Below are 15,392 nucleotides of genomic sequence, written 5' to 3'. Positions count from 1 at the left end.
ACCATTTCCCAGTTATGATCATATAATCCATTAATGGGATTGGTAGGAAAAGGATAAGTTATGGTATGATTAGATGCATGAAAATTAAAAAGTTGGTACAGTTTAAAAATGTCATGTTTTGTTCATGTGGTTGTTTAAGGAGAGAGTGGAGGATTAGTTAGAGAATCGGTAGGTGTAGGTATGTAAGGGGCAGAAGGCGTGTTAAATGTAAGGATGGGTTGGAGAGTGGTGTTGTTTGTAGTATTAATTGACTTTTGTTGTGGTATAGGTGATGTCGGTTGAGGTGTAGTCGTGGTGTCGGGAGATGTTTGACTAGCTAGCGTTGGTTGAGGTGTAGTCGTTGTGGTGGAGGTATGGTTGTTATTAGGATGTTGTAATGTAGGGTAAAATTGTGAGTATGGAAAAGGTGTATCAGTTGTATCGAAAAAATCATAGTGTGAACACCCAAGAGCATAAGAAGTAGAGAATGGGAAAAATATTTTCATCAAAAACAGCATGGCTAGAAATGACGATTTCACGACATGACAACTCAAAACACTTAATTTTTTCTCGTGTTTTCCTTAATTTGTACCATCTCACTGCAATATTTTTTCAAACACGCAATGAGCATATCTAAAACTGAAAGAGGGCAACATTAAATACATACTATAAAATGCTTATTGATTTAATCTCTATTTCATACTTTCGGATTGAAGGAGAAGACGCACGTTTTGTACTAATAAAATCACAACCTTATACACATACACAAATAAAAAAAAATTATAATACTAAAGAAATGAATCAATAACATAAAAAAAAAAAAAAAACAATAACAGAGATACATAAAAAGGAAAAACTTATTCTAATAGATCTTCCATTTTTCCCTAACATATCAAACTATTTTTAATTGATGGAAAGATCAGAGGACTTAAAAGTGTAGTGGCCTACAAAAGGATGAAGACGAAGCAGATTTGTAGATCGTAACTATTAAATCTCTAATATTTAAAATCCGTTGTAATTTATTGAAGGATTGAATAAAATTAAAGTAATAGATTAGAGGAAAGATAAGTACACAACTAAAGAATTATATTATGAAATCTCCAAGTGTAAGATCGCAGAAAATCAAGTAGGAATCATAAAACAATGGCGAAAGTTAAGTGAAGATAGAAAGAGAGAGCCATGTATAAGAAAGTGGGGGAAATGAGTTATTTGGGAATAGAGATTGTGAGACTCTCTGATCGATGGAGATGAGTGAAAGAAAATAAATGAGGGATAGAGATTTTGATTTGAGAGAGAGAGAGAGAGAGAGAGAGAGAGAGTGTGTGTGTGTGTGTGTGTTTGTGAGTGTGAGATGAGATTGAGATTTTATGGGAAAATATAAGAAAATCAAAATACGACATGCGACAACATGTAAATTAGGGCTGGACATCAGTCAAGTGCGTGCGATTTTCGGGTGAAAAACCTCAATCCGTAACAAACCATGGTTGAGAACATCCCACCCAATTCCACCAACCTGTGACATCGGTTTCGGTGGTTGTCAGTTGGGGCAGGTGGTTTGTCACAGTTTGACATCAACAAAACATTATTTAATAAGATTCATGATTTGATAAAAAAAAAATTGTTGAGTGTGGTGGTCTTTCGAATGAAACTCAAACTATAATGTTTCAGAGAGAGAGTAACTTTAATATGTCAGGTTGAAAATCACATCTACAAGCTTATGTTTGTATTTTACTAGATTTCAAATTCAATCCTCCATTTTCAAATTCAAAACAAAAGAATGATGAAGATGGAGATTTTGAGATCAATTGATTTATGTGTAGATTATGATGTAAAAGAAGGATGAAAGAAGTGTTGGTTGAAAATAGTTTGGATGTGTGGATGCAGATGCAAAACAAGGTCAATGATGAAGATAATGGATGAAGATGAAGATTCTGGAACTCAAAGTGTTGAGTCTGAAGAGGAATAAGTGAATCACACACACACACACAGAGAGAGAGAGAGAGAGAGAGAGAGAGAGAGAGAGATAACTGAGCGGCGGCTATGGTTTTGTCATATGTTGAGTGAAATAATTGGTCTTGGCAAATTGGATCAGATATTGGGCCTCTTAACAAGTTTAAATGCAGTCGAGTTTGATTTTCGTTGGGATGGATTGGCCCAACCGAAACCGACCAATACTATCCAAACAAACCCAATTCTCTAATCCGTTGGACCTGTTTAAACCGATTGGACCGCTTGTTGCCAAACAGGCCAGACGGTTCGGCTGGATTGAGCCGGTTTGCTAAAATGTTGTCCAACCCTAATGTAAATACAGCAATGGCAAAATCAAATGTTTCATGAAAAAATATTTGTTTAGATTATAAGATGACAACTCACCTATCTTTTCATTGGATATAACAATTATCTTTTCTTCTTATTGGCTATGACAAATCACCTATCATCCCATTGGATTTGACAATTTATCCCTCCTTCTCATTGGCAACACTACGTCATATCTTCATATCTGTTGCACAAGATTGATTCTATAAATTGTCTTTCTATCACACACATTTCTCTCAACTCTCTCTCCCTCCATCTCCCTCTCCCTCCCCCCCCCCTCTCTCTCTCTCTTTCTCTCTCTCTCTCTCTCTCTCTGTGTGTGTGTGTGTGTCTAAAACTCGAGCCACTTTCATCATCACTATCTCTATCTTCGTTGATAAAAAAAATCATAAATTTTTCACTCTTTTTCCAATTTCTTTTGACGCTAAAGGTAAGGTATGTATACCATTTTTTTTATTGTCCTTTCTTCATCTATAATTTGTCTCTAATATTAAGGTTAGATCTTTTTAAGATTCAAATCTAAATCCTTATGAAAATTATTTGTGGGTCCGTAGATCTTCGTGCTTATAATTATATAGTTTAATCACCTATCATGCAGTATGAATGGAAGAACCTTTGTTGCAAGTTGGCGCTTTTCGGAAATTATGATGTTTTTGGAATTGTGAGGCAAATTAGTGAGAAGTATGATGCTTTTCGGAAATGTGTGACAAATTTCTTCATTGTTATGGGATGATTTTCCAGATCATTAATATATCAAGCTTTTATTTTGATAAAATGTTTTTTTATTACATTTACATTTCTCTTTGGGTTATTTTTTCTATTTGATAAGTACTTCATTATTATACTTGTGTTGCACCTCTTTTTAACTTGTCAAAAAAAAAAAAGTACTTCATTATTCATTTTATGACAATTTAATGAGTTTAGATGATCTCATATAGAATCATAAATTGACCCCTTACATTAACCATTTTAGGTATCAAAGAAGATATGCTTGATTGATGTCTTGTTTGAAGCGCTTAGGTGGGGAATACAAGTATTCCATATAAACATACTTTTATAATAATCCTTCTAGCACACAATATTATTTTAATTATATTATCATTTTAACTTGCTTAGAAATGAGAAGATTGCTTTTCCATCCACTCAGGAAATTATCGACTCTAAACACTAAGTTCTAGTTAATTTTATCATCATGAATTTAGCCTAAGTTTTATACTACTCCAACAATGAATATTTTTCAAAAAAACAAATGCAATGAAAAAGTCTATTATTTCTACGAAATAGTAAGTTAGGTAATTTTTATCTTACAATTTAAATGGTTATTTAATGAAATAAATTTTATAGGGTAAAACCAATTTCATTAACACATATATTTTGTATTGTAATAAGAAGTTGAAGGATATACAAAAATAAGAGATGAAACAACAATGTTTTTTCTTCCTAATTTCGGTAGAAAATAGTTCCAACATAAAATTGAAAATCCATTTATTTGTTTATTTTTGTTTCTTGAACAAAATACAAAATTTAAATTTTAATACTCAGAATGAATTACGAATACAATTGAGTAATTTAACAATATATTCTTCATTTATATTGCTTTTGTATTGTTTTATATGATGTTACATGAATCACCTACAAAAGAGAAACAATTGAAATCAACTTTTCTAGGAACATAAACTATTTATTTTGTATAATGTATTGTCTCTAAGTTGAAAGGATAAAATCTTGAATGCAAAAAGTGAAACTCGTCGGAAATATGCAACATGGTAAAAACAAATCTTTTATGCTTTCAAATTGTTCTCGTTGTTCTATGTCTTCTTATCAACACATGAAGAAGCACCCAACAAAGTATATTTCCTCTTTTTGTTTGAATCTTCTTCTTTAACATAGAAATAAAAAACCGTGATGAAATATTTAGTCAAGATAATGATTAGTAATAATATTATCATTAAATATAAGTTGGATGGATAACCTTATTTTCTCTTTTTCTTCTTTTTTTGTTTTTGTTTTTGTTTTTATAATTTAGAAACCTTAACAGGATGTATACCATGGATCCCCTGCTTGAATATTATTGTTTTCATTCATACATCAAAGTCCTAAAAATTATTTGAAAGAATTTAAGAAAAAGAATATAAATGATTAAACTCTTTCAAGTAATTTTCAGAACATTGGGGATACTAAGGGAAAAAAATAATCTTCAAGCGGGGATGCATGTATATTTCTTGCTAAGGTCTGTGAATTATCAAAAATAAAAGAAGAAAAAGAGAAAATAAAGTTATGCATCCAAATTATATTTAATGATAATATTGTTACTAATCATTATATTAACTAAATATTTTATCAAATTTTTTATTTTTAGGTTAAAGAAGAATTAGATTCAAACAAAATGAGGAAAAATACTTAGTTTGGCTCTTCTTAATGTCTTGATAAGAAGACAGGACAACGAGAACAATATGGAATTATATACTTATTTTTTTTACTATGTCGCATATTCCTTACAATCCTGTTTTCTGCATTCAAGATTCCATCCTTAGAGCTTAGACAATAAATTGTATATGCCAATGAAACCTTTTAAATCACAATCTTTAGTAAATGCAAAATTTATAGTTTTTGTTCCTAATAAACTTGATTTTAACTTTTCTCATTTTTAGGCGATTCCTGTAACATTCTATTAAAAAATAAAAATAAAAATATAAATGAATAGTATTTTTTTTTTGAAGGAATAAATGAATAGTATGTTGTTGAATTACGCTATTGTATTCATAATTCATTATGAATATTGAAATCTCAATTTATGATTATTTATATGTAAGAGACAAAAATAATTGAAAGGGATTTTCAATTTTGCGTTGCAATTATTTTGAAGTGAAATTAGTGGGAAAAATCATTATTTCATCTCAAACTTATGTATGTGCTTCAACTTCTTCTTACAATAATTTAGACACATGTCATCTTACATTATTTTTAGTATGTATTTTAATCATTTTATTAGACATTTGAGTCATTATAGAGGATTTTTAGAGAAATTGCTCATGGTTTAAGGAACATTTTGTTTCTTCCCTAAACCAACAATTTTATAATTGTTTTGAGTCTTTTATTTAGAAATCATGTAATTTGGAAAACAAGGGACCTCATGAACATTTTGGAAGACATGGAAGAAAGGTTATCAATGTTTAAGAAAGTTCTGAAGACACTCGAAGAATGACGAAAAAAAGGCAAAATCCTAATGTACAACTGAAGCTGCGCGCCCTACCCATAGCTCACATGCCCCAAATGCATGGGATAGATACCTACTCTATGTCAGGCTGCCACAAGTCCCACACATGGTCTTACGCGCCCCACCCGTGGTTTTATGTGCACACTGTTTCGAGAAAATACAACTTTTTGCTGTATTTTTTCCCGCAAGTTGAGAGAAAAAGCCAAAAATTCAACCTAAACCTCATAGGGAATATGCCTATAAACATAGATCCTTCCACACATAAATATTCATTCATGACTTGGCAGATCAAGAGGAAGACAATCTCGTGGTGCATCAGAGGCCTAACACCTCCTCAACTTTGTTCTTAGAGCATTTTTTTCTTTTCTAATAATGCATTTTGTTACCATGAGTAATTAAACACCGTTTGATTAGGCTTCTAAGATGGACCTCTATTTATTTGTTGAGTTTTATTAACGCAGGTAGTTTATTCAATTATGATATAAGTTATATTTAATTTTCATATGTTTCTCGCAACAATGCTTTCTCTCACTAGGGAGTGTGACATACCTAGCCCGTGGACTAATTTTAGATTAGGGTTGAGATTAGAGTCTTCCTTTAATCAGAACCGTTACATATGAGTTTTATTCTAATGTCTTTAATTAATTAGAAATAATTAGGGTATGTGTTTAATTAGGTTGTAAGATTTGTGTGCATTGTGGTTCCAGTAAATGAAAATTTAGAAATTTTAACATTTGTCTTCAATTACATGTGAGAGTTTAAGTCCCCGCTTTAATAACAATACCAAAGTGTGTTGGAACCTAGAGGAGTCACGACCTTTTACCCGTATTGCACATATGACCTTAAGGGTGATGCGGAGAAACATGACATCTGGTGGGATTCAAAAGTATCTTCTAAATTTGTTTACATTTTTTAAAATTAATTACAATAAAAAACCTTGACAAATATATAATATATTTAATATTATGATTATTAATTTCATTGATTAATATGCTATGATATTATTTTTCAAAAGATAAAAACAATCATTTCAAATAAAAAAGATAAAAAACAAAATTAAAAAGTTGGATAAGGAAAGCAAAAAAGATTAATCATGTGATTTTGTTTATTTGGAGAAAAAGGAAATTACTCTCGTGTTGTTACGTGAAATAGATCTATAGAAAATTAATAATTAAAGTACATGTTTTCAATATTACATGAAATTAGTTTACAAACACATTCTTAAATAAATTTATGTTACATAAATGATTGTTCTCATTTCTCAAAATAAATAAGAGGTCTCACCAGATGCTCTCTCTATATGTATATTGTAAAAAGGAGGAAGAGTCATTGAAAAACAATGATGTTTCCAAAGTTCGAGGTATAGTCACATTCAATGATTGTATGAAGAAGATGAGTGGATATAGTGCCATAAATCCATTGAAAAACAATGACAAAAGATGTTTCCAAAGTTAGAGAGATGGTGAAGAATATTTGTATCTGTTGGTGACAGAGAAATGATGTGGTCGAGAACTTAGCATGCCCGTGCATGCATTTTGAACAACTCGGATCATGTATTGTATTGAATTTTCTCAATGTCATTGTGTTAGACTATATTTTCTTTTATGTATTTCGACATATAAGATGGTGGCTAAAGCTACAAATTTCTCTAAGTCCAGATTAACATGCAGATTTCGACATCCAGTTGATTTTGACAGGTATGGGGTTTTCGACTAGAAGAAGGGTTTAATTTCTTTGAAGATGCAAGGCTTATCGTTGAGACACGTGGAGAGCATGCTAAAGTTGTCGAAAAGATGTAGTTTCTAGCCGCTAGTCTGACTAGTTATTTTCTCTTATATATAGTAGTTCTTTATAGGAAAAACGGGGCACGAATTACTCTTACAGATTCTAAAACTCAAAGTACACATCGTAGAGAGAAAAGAGTCATAGAATTTAGGTAAAGATTTGATGAACCACTTACATTTCAATGCAATACAATTTATCTTTCTTTAAGTTTTTTTGCCTTTAGAATTTTAAGTCTTTTAATTTTTAATCTTCAAACACATTGTTGATTCATGTCGAAAGACAATTATCTTCATCATAAAACAATTTTTTTTCATTTTGTTCATAAGCAAATTCATGAATATGATGAATGTTCATACATTTTCTTGGAAATCATTATGCAACATGTCTTAAAATTTCTAGTTTGATCCTGCAAATAACATTTTAAAACTAGTCTTCTTATTTACCAAACACACGGGTAAACACATGGTTGACTGTTCAAAATTATAACCATTTAATATACATAATGACCACTCTAATCTTTTTTACGATAAGCTGGTAAGTACGCATATATACACGTGGTCAAGTGTGTGGTCCAATTCTCTAATTGATCCAACCATTGTTTTAATTAATTAATTAATAATTATTCGAGTGCTTTGGTCAAACTTAAAAAATTCCGTATAATTACGTTGATGATGAGTATGGGGCATAATGAAATGAATGGTGCATTAAATAATATAAACATGGAGAACAAAATCCTTCATATCCAAATGTCAAAATAATGAAGGAGTAATATTTATCTATTGTGGAATTGCAAAGTGTTTAATAACCAGAAATTTGATATTCTGAGCCTAACCTTATCTCTTTTGACAAAGCATTTTAACCAATCCAATGCATGCCACATTATGGACAGATTGAAATACAAGCCATTAGTTCTCCATAATAGAGACAATTAAAAGTAAATGCTAAGCAGAAAGAACATGTATATTAATACATGCATGTGTTACGACTTATGACTATGATATAGGAATAGGAAAGGTATCACATCATCACGAATGGAAGGTATATAACCCTTCTAAAAGGATAAAATGAAGAACAGATTCGAAGGTATTGATCATTATTTTTTTTCCAAAACTAGTTTAATATTTTAGTTTTATAACCAAATTAAATACATAAAATAAAGTTTTACTTAATTATAGCTCATTTGATTCGATCGACCTCCTCAAAACAATAAACATCTTCTCGATTTTATAAATAGTTATAAATTGAAAATGTTAACATATATCCTTAAACACATGTTCGTATACCAAAAAAAAATTGTTTTTTTTTATTCCTTAACACGTATCCTTGACACATATAATAGCATGACCCCCATAGTTAACATGCTGTATTCTAAAAGAGGGAATTGGTGTCCCACATTGGTTGTTGTAATCAATTCTCATGCGACAAATTTCTTTCGAACAATTTTCTATGGTGTGTATGGCCTTTATCCATTTAAGCGTCGGCATTTTTTTTCAATCTTTTCTCCTTTGGGTGCGTATGGTATACCTTGTTGCTAACTTTGACTAAAATAGATAAGGTATAGTATGTGTGTGTATTATTACTTAGAATCTAAATTGTTGTAGGTGTCTATTTCGTTGATTAATTGTATCTTTGACATTTGGATAAATGAACATGTTTTTCTATATCATAAATTCATGCTAAATTAAGGTTTTTCTTTGATTAATGTATTTTTATAAATAGGTCAATCTATTAAATCATGAAGCTCAACATCATTATTAAAGGTTGAAGATGAATCGATGATACACAATTAAAATCATACAAAACTAAACTACAAGTCATAATATACACCCACTAAAAAATGGAAGCCTACCTATAACACCCTTAATATGGTATGGATAGCACTTAAAATGATACAAATATCACTCGAAACCAAAAGGACAGAAAGAAAAGATGAAGAGAAGAAAAATATTCGAAGTTTCAGAATTCTTTTCAGTGTTCCAAATGAAATACGCGAGCCCTCTCATTTTATAGGGAAAGTTTGTAACTAAACTGAAGAAACTTAAGAATTAAGTAAACTTAAAAATCAAGCAACTCGCGGATCAGTTCAAGTAACAAACGTCGAATAAGAAGAATTTTTAAGTGATAAAAAAAAAGAATATGCTTGATGGCACGACAACAAACAAGCATGAAAACAGCACGACGCTTTACAACCCTTGGATGCAAACGGTACAAAGCTTCTTTTATTCTCTCTCCTCCATGTTTTGTTTGTCATCCACTAATTTGAGAAGTTGTGGGTTTGTCGTTGGTTTTTGTGTCATGCTTAATAGCACTGCTAAAAAAAAAAAAAAACTTTTTGGCCCAGGTCCAGCTAGACGACGGCGTTGTTGTCATGCGTGTGATATATATATATATATATATATATATATATATATATATATATATATATATATACACACACGCGCACTACACACTACTAATATATATGATCTATCCTCTCTCAAAAAAAATATATGTGATCTATCCTATAAGAGATGTTTTTTCAATTCACACAACACTAATTTCAGTCTATGTGAGATGTTATGTTTACTCTTTTAAACTTCCACTCATTTGCACTAGTGTTCCAACAATTGTCGGTCTTGCACTTCTTGTATTGGCTTGCTTTTAATAATATATGATTTCTTATTAAAAAAATGTACATTTTATAGAGTAATTAATCTGTATATTTTGTATATAATATTAAAAGTCAATTCCACCAAACGAAAAAATACATAATTTAGCCAACCCAACTAATCAACCACACCCCATACCCTATGCTTCATTTCCTCAAGAGAGTTGAATGACAAAAAAAATTCCACATCTTCATCCCCCCTACCATGCCGGATTATCAATGTTTCTTAAATAGGTTAGGGAGCTAACTATTCAATTGCAAATTTTAAATTATGAAATATCTTTATATAACACGTAAATTTTTATTAACGGTTGACTAACAATAATGTAATAGAATAATCATTTTAATCAATAAATGAATGTTTTGGTTAATTTGTAAAAAAATAAGATAAAGAAAATAATGTAGTAAAACAATCTAACTAAAAAACATATATTAGTTCAAGACTTGATAGTTGATACTTGATACAGGTTCTTTTAGTTTAGGAGTTTATTTAAGAAACCTTTTGCACAGTTCAAAGACTAACAAAGTAATTAAATTAAAAAAATGTGACAACAATTCGACAAAAATAATCACAATTCGAAATAAGGAAAAATGTAGAGATGACATGCAAAATCACATGACGATATGTCTAGACCTAGGAAAATATAAGATAACGTTCATTCTTGTGCATGTAAACAGAATATAGATAAAGATAGAAAACTGAAACACACACTAATTAATTGCTACAGTCGTAAAAAAATGACGATAAATATAGAATATGTGACATATTCTTTGACATATTCATCTCATATGGTCCAAAAGATATTTAGCCAATATAAACTCGACCAATTCTCCTTCAAAAAAATAAAATCCGACCAATTCTGTGAATGAAAACATATATACGTAAAGTTCTAACAACCAACTATTACAACTACCAACATAAATTCTTATTCTATAACACCTTCGATTACTGGAATCTAATGACATCTTGATATAATTTTTTTTATCTTTTAAATATATTTCTTTGGTCATTATTCTGCACTTGATCGAGAACACTTTTGAAAATTCAGTGAGATTCTTATGTATTCCATTCGAATAAAGTGACCCTCAATATTGACACTTGTTAGTGATGATATTGACGAAAATGTGATTGGTATTTTAATCATGTCATATTTGAAGTGGGTCATGAAAGTAATTAAACAAAGAACATATGCTACTGGTTTATTTGTTTGTCTTGTAATTTTTCATTTTTTGTTTTTATACACAATTAGAACACACATTCCTTAATAAAAAAATCTAGAACACACGTGTGATATTAAACACCTTATACTTTTGATTGTGTTTGTGCTAGATTATTTCTTATCTTTATTTGACCGTAGAGATAGATTGCAATGTGAACTTCATGAAACTACCACGTAGAATATCATCTAAAGTGCAGTGAATTAGAGAATATTTATCGTTGCTATATTCTTATTCCTTTCGGCTGTGTCAAAATATATATTCTTAAAAGAACCTAGGCTAAGCTTCAATTGGAGTTTCAAAAAGTGTATGTATATACAAGCAAAGGAAATACTAACATGTCTTCTTAGGGCATTCTCCCTCCGTTTTTAATTATAATTTCTTTTTTTATTTTTAGATTCATTCAATTTTCAAAAGTCAAAATTTGCTTAAAATTAAAAACATAGAGAGTAGGTTAAGAAACTTAAAGTAGAAATTATATCTTTAAAATTATGCCAATTTAATTCTCAAATAATTTAAAATTAATGTTTTTAATTAAATAATTATCATTTATGAAATCATTAACATGTGTCTTTATGACACATATTAGCATTATCCAAAAGTAAATTACCAATGCAAAGTCTAATTTTCTGGTCTGGAAAGAACATACCCTTTAGTCAAAGATGATTGTACTTGCAAAAAGTATAACAATAGTATTAGGGTTTGTATTGAATTGATCTGCCTTGAGAAGGCTCTCAAGGATTATATTTATAGTCCGCCATGGGCTTGATTTATGGTTACTTAGACAATAAGTAACAAGGGTATTTAGATATTTAAGACTTGTTCTATAGGCTTCTGTAAACAATAAATGATTTTTAATATTAGTCTAAATAGGTATATTACATAAATATACATCATAAATAGAACTACTAAACCGTAAACGCTAACACAAAGTTAAACAAACAACTTTATGAAGGCTAACTTTTTTATTAGTTGTTGTATGATCAACTTTATTAATTTTTTCTTAAGGAAAGTTTATTACTTAAATAAGTATAAAATATAATATTAATACATTTTTTTAGTCGTATCATATTATATTTCCTGGATTTTATTGTTGATATCGATTTTTTATTTAATGAAATAAATATTTTAGAGCATTGTGCATGGAAAAAATTACTAGTAGTATTTATTTCCTATATAGCATAGTTTAAGTCAACTACACATTTAACTGAATTTATTTCACCCAGAGATTTGTTAAACTAGTATAGTATTCAATAGCACGGTTTAAGTCACATTTAATAAAGAGATAACAATAATTAATATTTTTATTTTCTAAATCAAAAAGTTTATGAGTTTCCGCAATTACATTTTAATGAATAATTTTCCAAAATTACTTTTATAGCAGTTAAATAATTACAACAATGAGATTTTATTCATCTCTTCTTCTATTTTGAGTCTTACATTTAATGAATAATTTTCCAAAATTATTAGTAATAGAAGTTCTAATTAAAAAAATAATACTAGTAATAGGAATTATATCGCATTGTAAAGGAAAAATAAATTATGATTCATATTCAGTCAAAAATATACTTTTGGCTACAATTTAATATTTTAAAATTACATTATACTATAATAATATAATTGTGGAATTATGATCCTATAAATACAACTTATCAATGCATTCATGGTCACAAAACCACATATATTGATTCCATCTAGTTTGTCATCACAACAATGAGATTTTATTCATCTCTTCTTCTACTTTTTTGCTTTTGTAGAGTATCTGTCTCTAAGACTCAAAACAATGGCTTCAGTGTAGAACTTATCCATCCAATCTCTTCAAAATCACCATTCTACAATACTGCAGAAAGTCATTTCCAACGAATGTCAAATAACATGAAGCATTCCACCAATCGTGTTCATTATCTTAACCATGTGTTTTCTTTTCCCCCAAATAAGGTGCCAAATATTGTTGTATCACCGTTTATGGGTGATGGTTATATAATAAGTTTTTTAATTGGTACCCCACCATTTCAACTTTACGGTGTTATGGATACGGCCAATGATAATATTTGGTTTCAATGTAATCCGTGTAAACCATGTTTCAACACAACATCACCAATGTTTGACCCTTCAAAATCTTCAACCTATAAAACCATTCCTTGCTCTTCTCCCAAATGCAAAAATGTAGAAAATACGCATTGCTCTTCCGATGATAAAAAGGTATGTGAATATAGTTTTACATATGGTGGTGAGGCATATTCCCAAGGAGATCTTAGTATAGACACTCTTACTTTGAACTCTAATAATGACACTCCTATCTCATTTAAAAATATTGTAATAGGATGCGGCCATAGAAATAAGGGTCCACTTGAGGGATATGTATCCGGAAATATTGGTCTTGGACGTGGACCTTTGTCTTTTATATCCCAATTGAATTCTTCGATTGGTGGAAAATTTTCATATTGTTTGGTTCCGTTATTTTCAAATGAAGGTATCTCAGGCAAACTACACTTTGGAGATAAATCAGTGGTTTCTGGTGTTGGGACTGTCTCAACTCCCATAACAGCAGGTGAAATCGGTTACTCCACAACTTTGAATGCATTGAGTGTGGGAGACCACATTATAAAATTTGAAAACTCCACCTCAAAAAATGATAATCTAGGAAATACAATTATTGATTCGGGAACAACATTAACTATTTTGCCAGAGAATGTTTATTCTAGGTTAGAATCTATAGTGACATCTATGGTTAAGTTAGAGCGTGCTAAGAGTCCTAATCAACAATTCAAGCTTTGTTACAAAGCCACATTAAAAAACTTGGATGTTCCAATAATCACCGCACATTTTAATGGGGCAGATGTGCATTTGAATTCTCTAAATACCTTTTACCCAATTGATCATGAGGTTGTGTGCTTTGCTTTTGTTTCAGTTGGAAATTTTCCTGGTACTATTATTGGTAACATAGCACAACAAAACTTTTTGGTTGGATTTGATCTCCAAAAAAATATTATCTCCTTTAAGCCCACAGATTGTACCAAAAGTTAATTTATTCTTAATTTTGGTGATTTATGAAATAATTAATAATAAATTCATTTTCGTTCCATGATGATATATTTATATTTTATTTGTGTTTGATCAAGTTTATTTCTATCTGTTTGAAAAATAACATATTCAAATAATTTTTGTTTAAGATTTTTATTGTTAAAGGAGTATTCTTTTCCTGGTTGTGATGTTTAAGATTAATGTCTAACGTATAACCTATTGTGATACACGACAAAGCTAGTATAATTATGTCATATAGAGCCTTACTTTTGAATAAATTTAATCTAGAAGTTTATCATGGTTTAATTACAAAGGAAGGTGGTATGACGGATAGCACTTAAGTGATATAGAGTTGAGTGACATTGACCAATCAGAATGTCACAATGCTTGTAAAAGAGAGAGAAACACAAATATTGTTACATTGTGATTGGCCAATGTCACCCAAATTTATGTTACCTAAGTGCTACCCGTGGTATGACATAATGTTTAAGAATAAATAATGACTTAATACATGCTTTGGTCCCTTAACTTATTTTTGAATTTCATTTTGGTCCCTTAACTTTAATCCGTCTCAATTTGATCCCTTAACTTTTTAATAGAAGGGACTACTTGGGTAAACGGAGGCAAAGTTATGGGACCAAATTGAGACGGTTTAAAGTTAAGGGACCAAAATGAAATTCAAAAATAAGTTAAGGGACCCAAGCATGTATTAAGCCAATAAATATTCTAGAAGTTTGTCATGGCGTGCTAACTAGTGCCCTCAAAACAATGGTTCATGAAACTATAAATAGAAAATTTGTCTTGAAAATATAAATTTTGACTTTTGATTAAGTAATAATTACATTACTTTTTATAAAAAGTTATTTGTTTTGGTTGCTTAACCAATACCCTGAGGGCACTGTTTAACATTCTCCAAAAGAAAATTGATATAACTAATTTATATACGCAATTTTATAACTGAATTTCTTGGTAGAATTCTTACACCTACAACTGATTTTTGTTCAGAGGAATGATCATGAAAATAACATAACAGAACGCTACAAAATAGTTTGGAACCTATAATTCAACCCATTGTCAATCCGACAAGAAGTATTCACCATAATGCTTAGAAAAATTGTGTTTTGCACTTCTCAAAACAGATGATAAAACATGATAAGCAACCAGCTTGTTTTTTCTTCTTTCAGATTACTCTAATTTTGAGAAATT

The 15,392-nt window shown here is 30.1% G+C and overlaps 1 protein-coding gene and 1 long non-coding RNA gene across 2 annotated transcripts; both read left to right on the top strand.

Moving 5' to 3' along the window:
* Positions 1 to 2,605: 2,605 nt before the first annotated feature.
* LOC120580730 (uncharacterized) lies at positions 2,606 to 3,070 on the top strand. Its single transcript, XR_005646464.1, has 2 exons — positions 2,606 to 2,730; positions 2,894 to 3,070. It is a non-coding gene; the product is annotated as an uncharacterized lncRNA (long non-coding RNA).
* Positions 3,071 to 13,037: 9,967 nt separating this feature from the next.
* LOC11413964 (aspartic proteinase CDR1) lies at positions 13,038 to 14,189 on the top strand. The gene has a single exon (XM_003613535.2). The coding sequence runs from the start codon at positions 13,038 to 13,040 to the stop codon at positions 14,187 to 14,189; it is 1,152 nt and encodes a 383-aa protein (XP_003613583.2).
* Positions 14,190 to 15,392: the final 1,203 nt, after the last annotated feature.

Source organism: Medicago truncatula, chromosome 5 (assembly GCF_003473485.1).
Source record: "Medicago truncatula cultivar Jemalong A17 chromosome 5, MtrunA17r5.0-ANR, whole genome shotgun sequence".
In the NCBI taxonomy this organism is placed as follows: Eukaryota; Viridiplantae; Streptophyta; class Magnoliopsida; order Fabales; family Fabaceae; genus Medicago; species Medicago truncatula.
This window is presented reverse-complemented; position numbering and strand designations above follow the sequence as displayed.

Coding starts and splice junctions, on each gene's coding strand:
- LOC11413964 (XM_003613535.2), top strand. CDS start 13,038: ATGAAGCATTCCACCAATCGTGTTCATTATCTTAACCATGTGTTTTCT.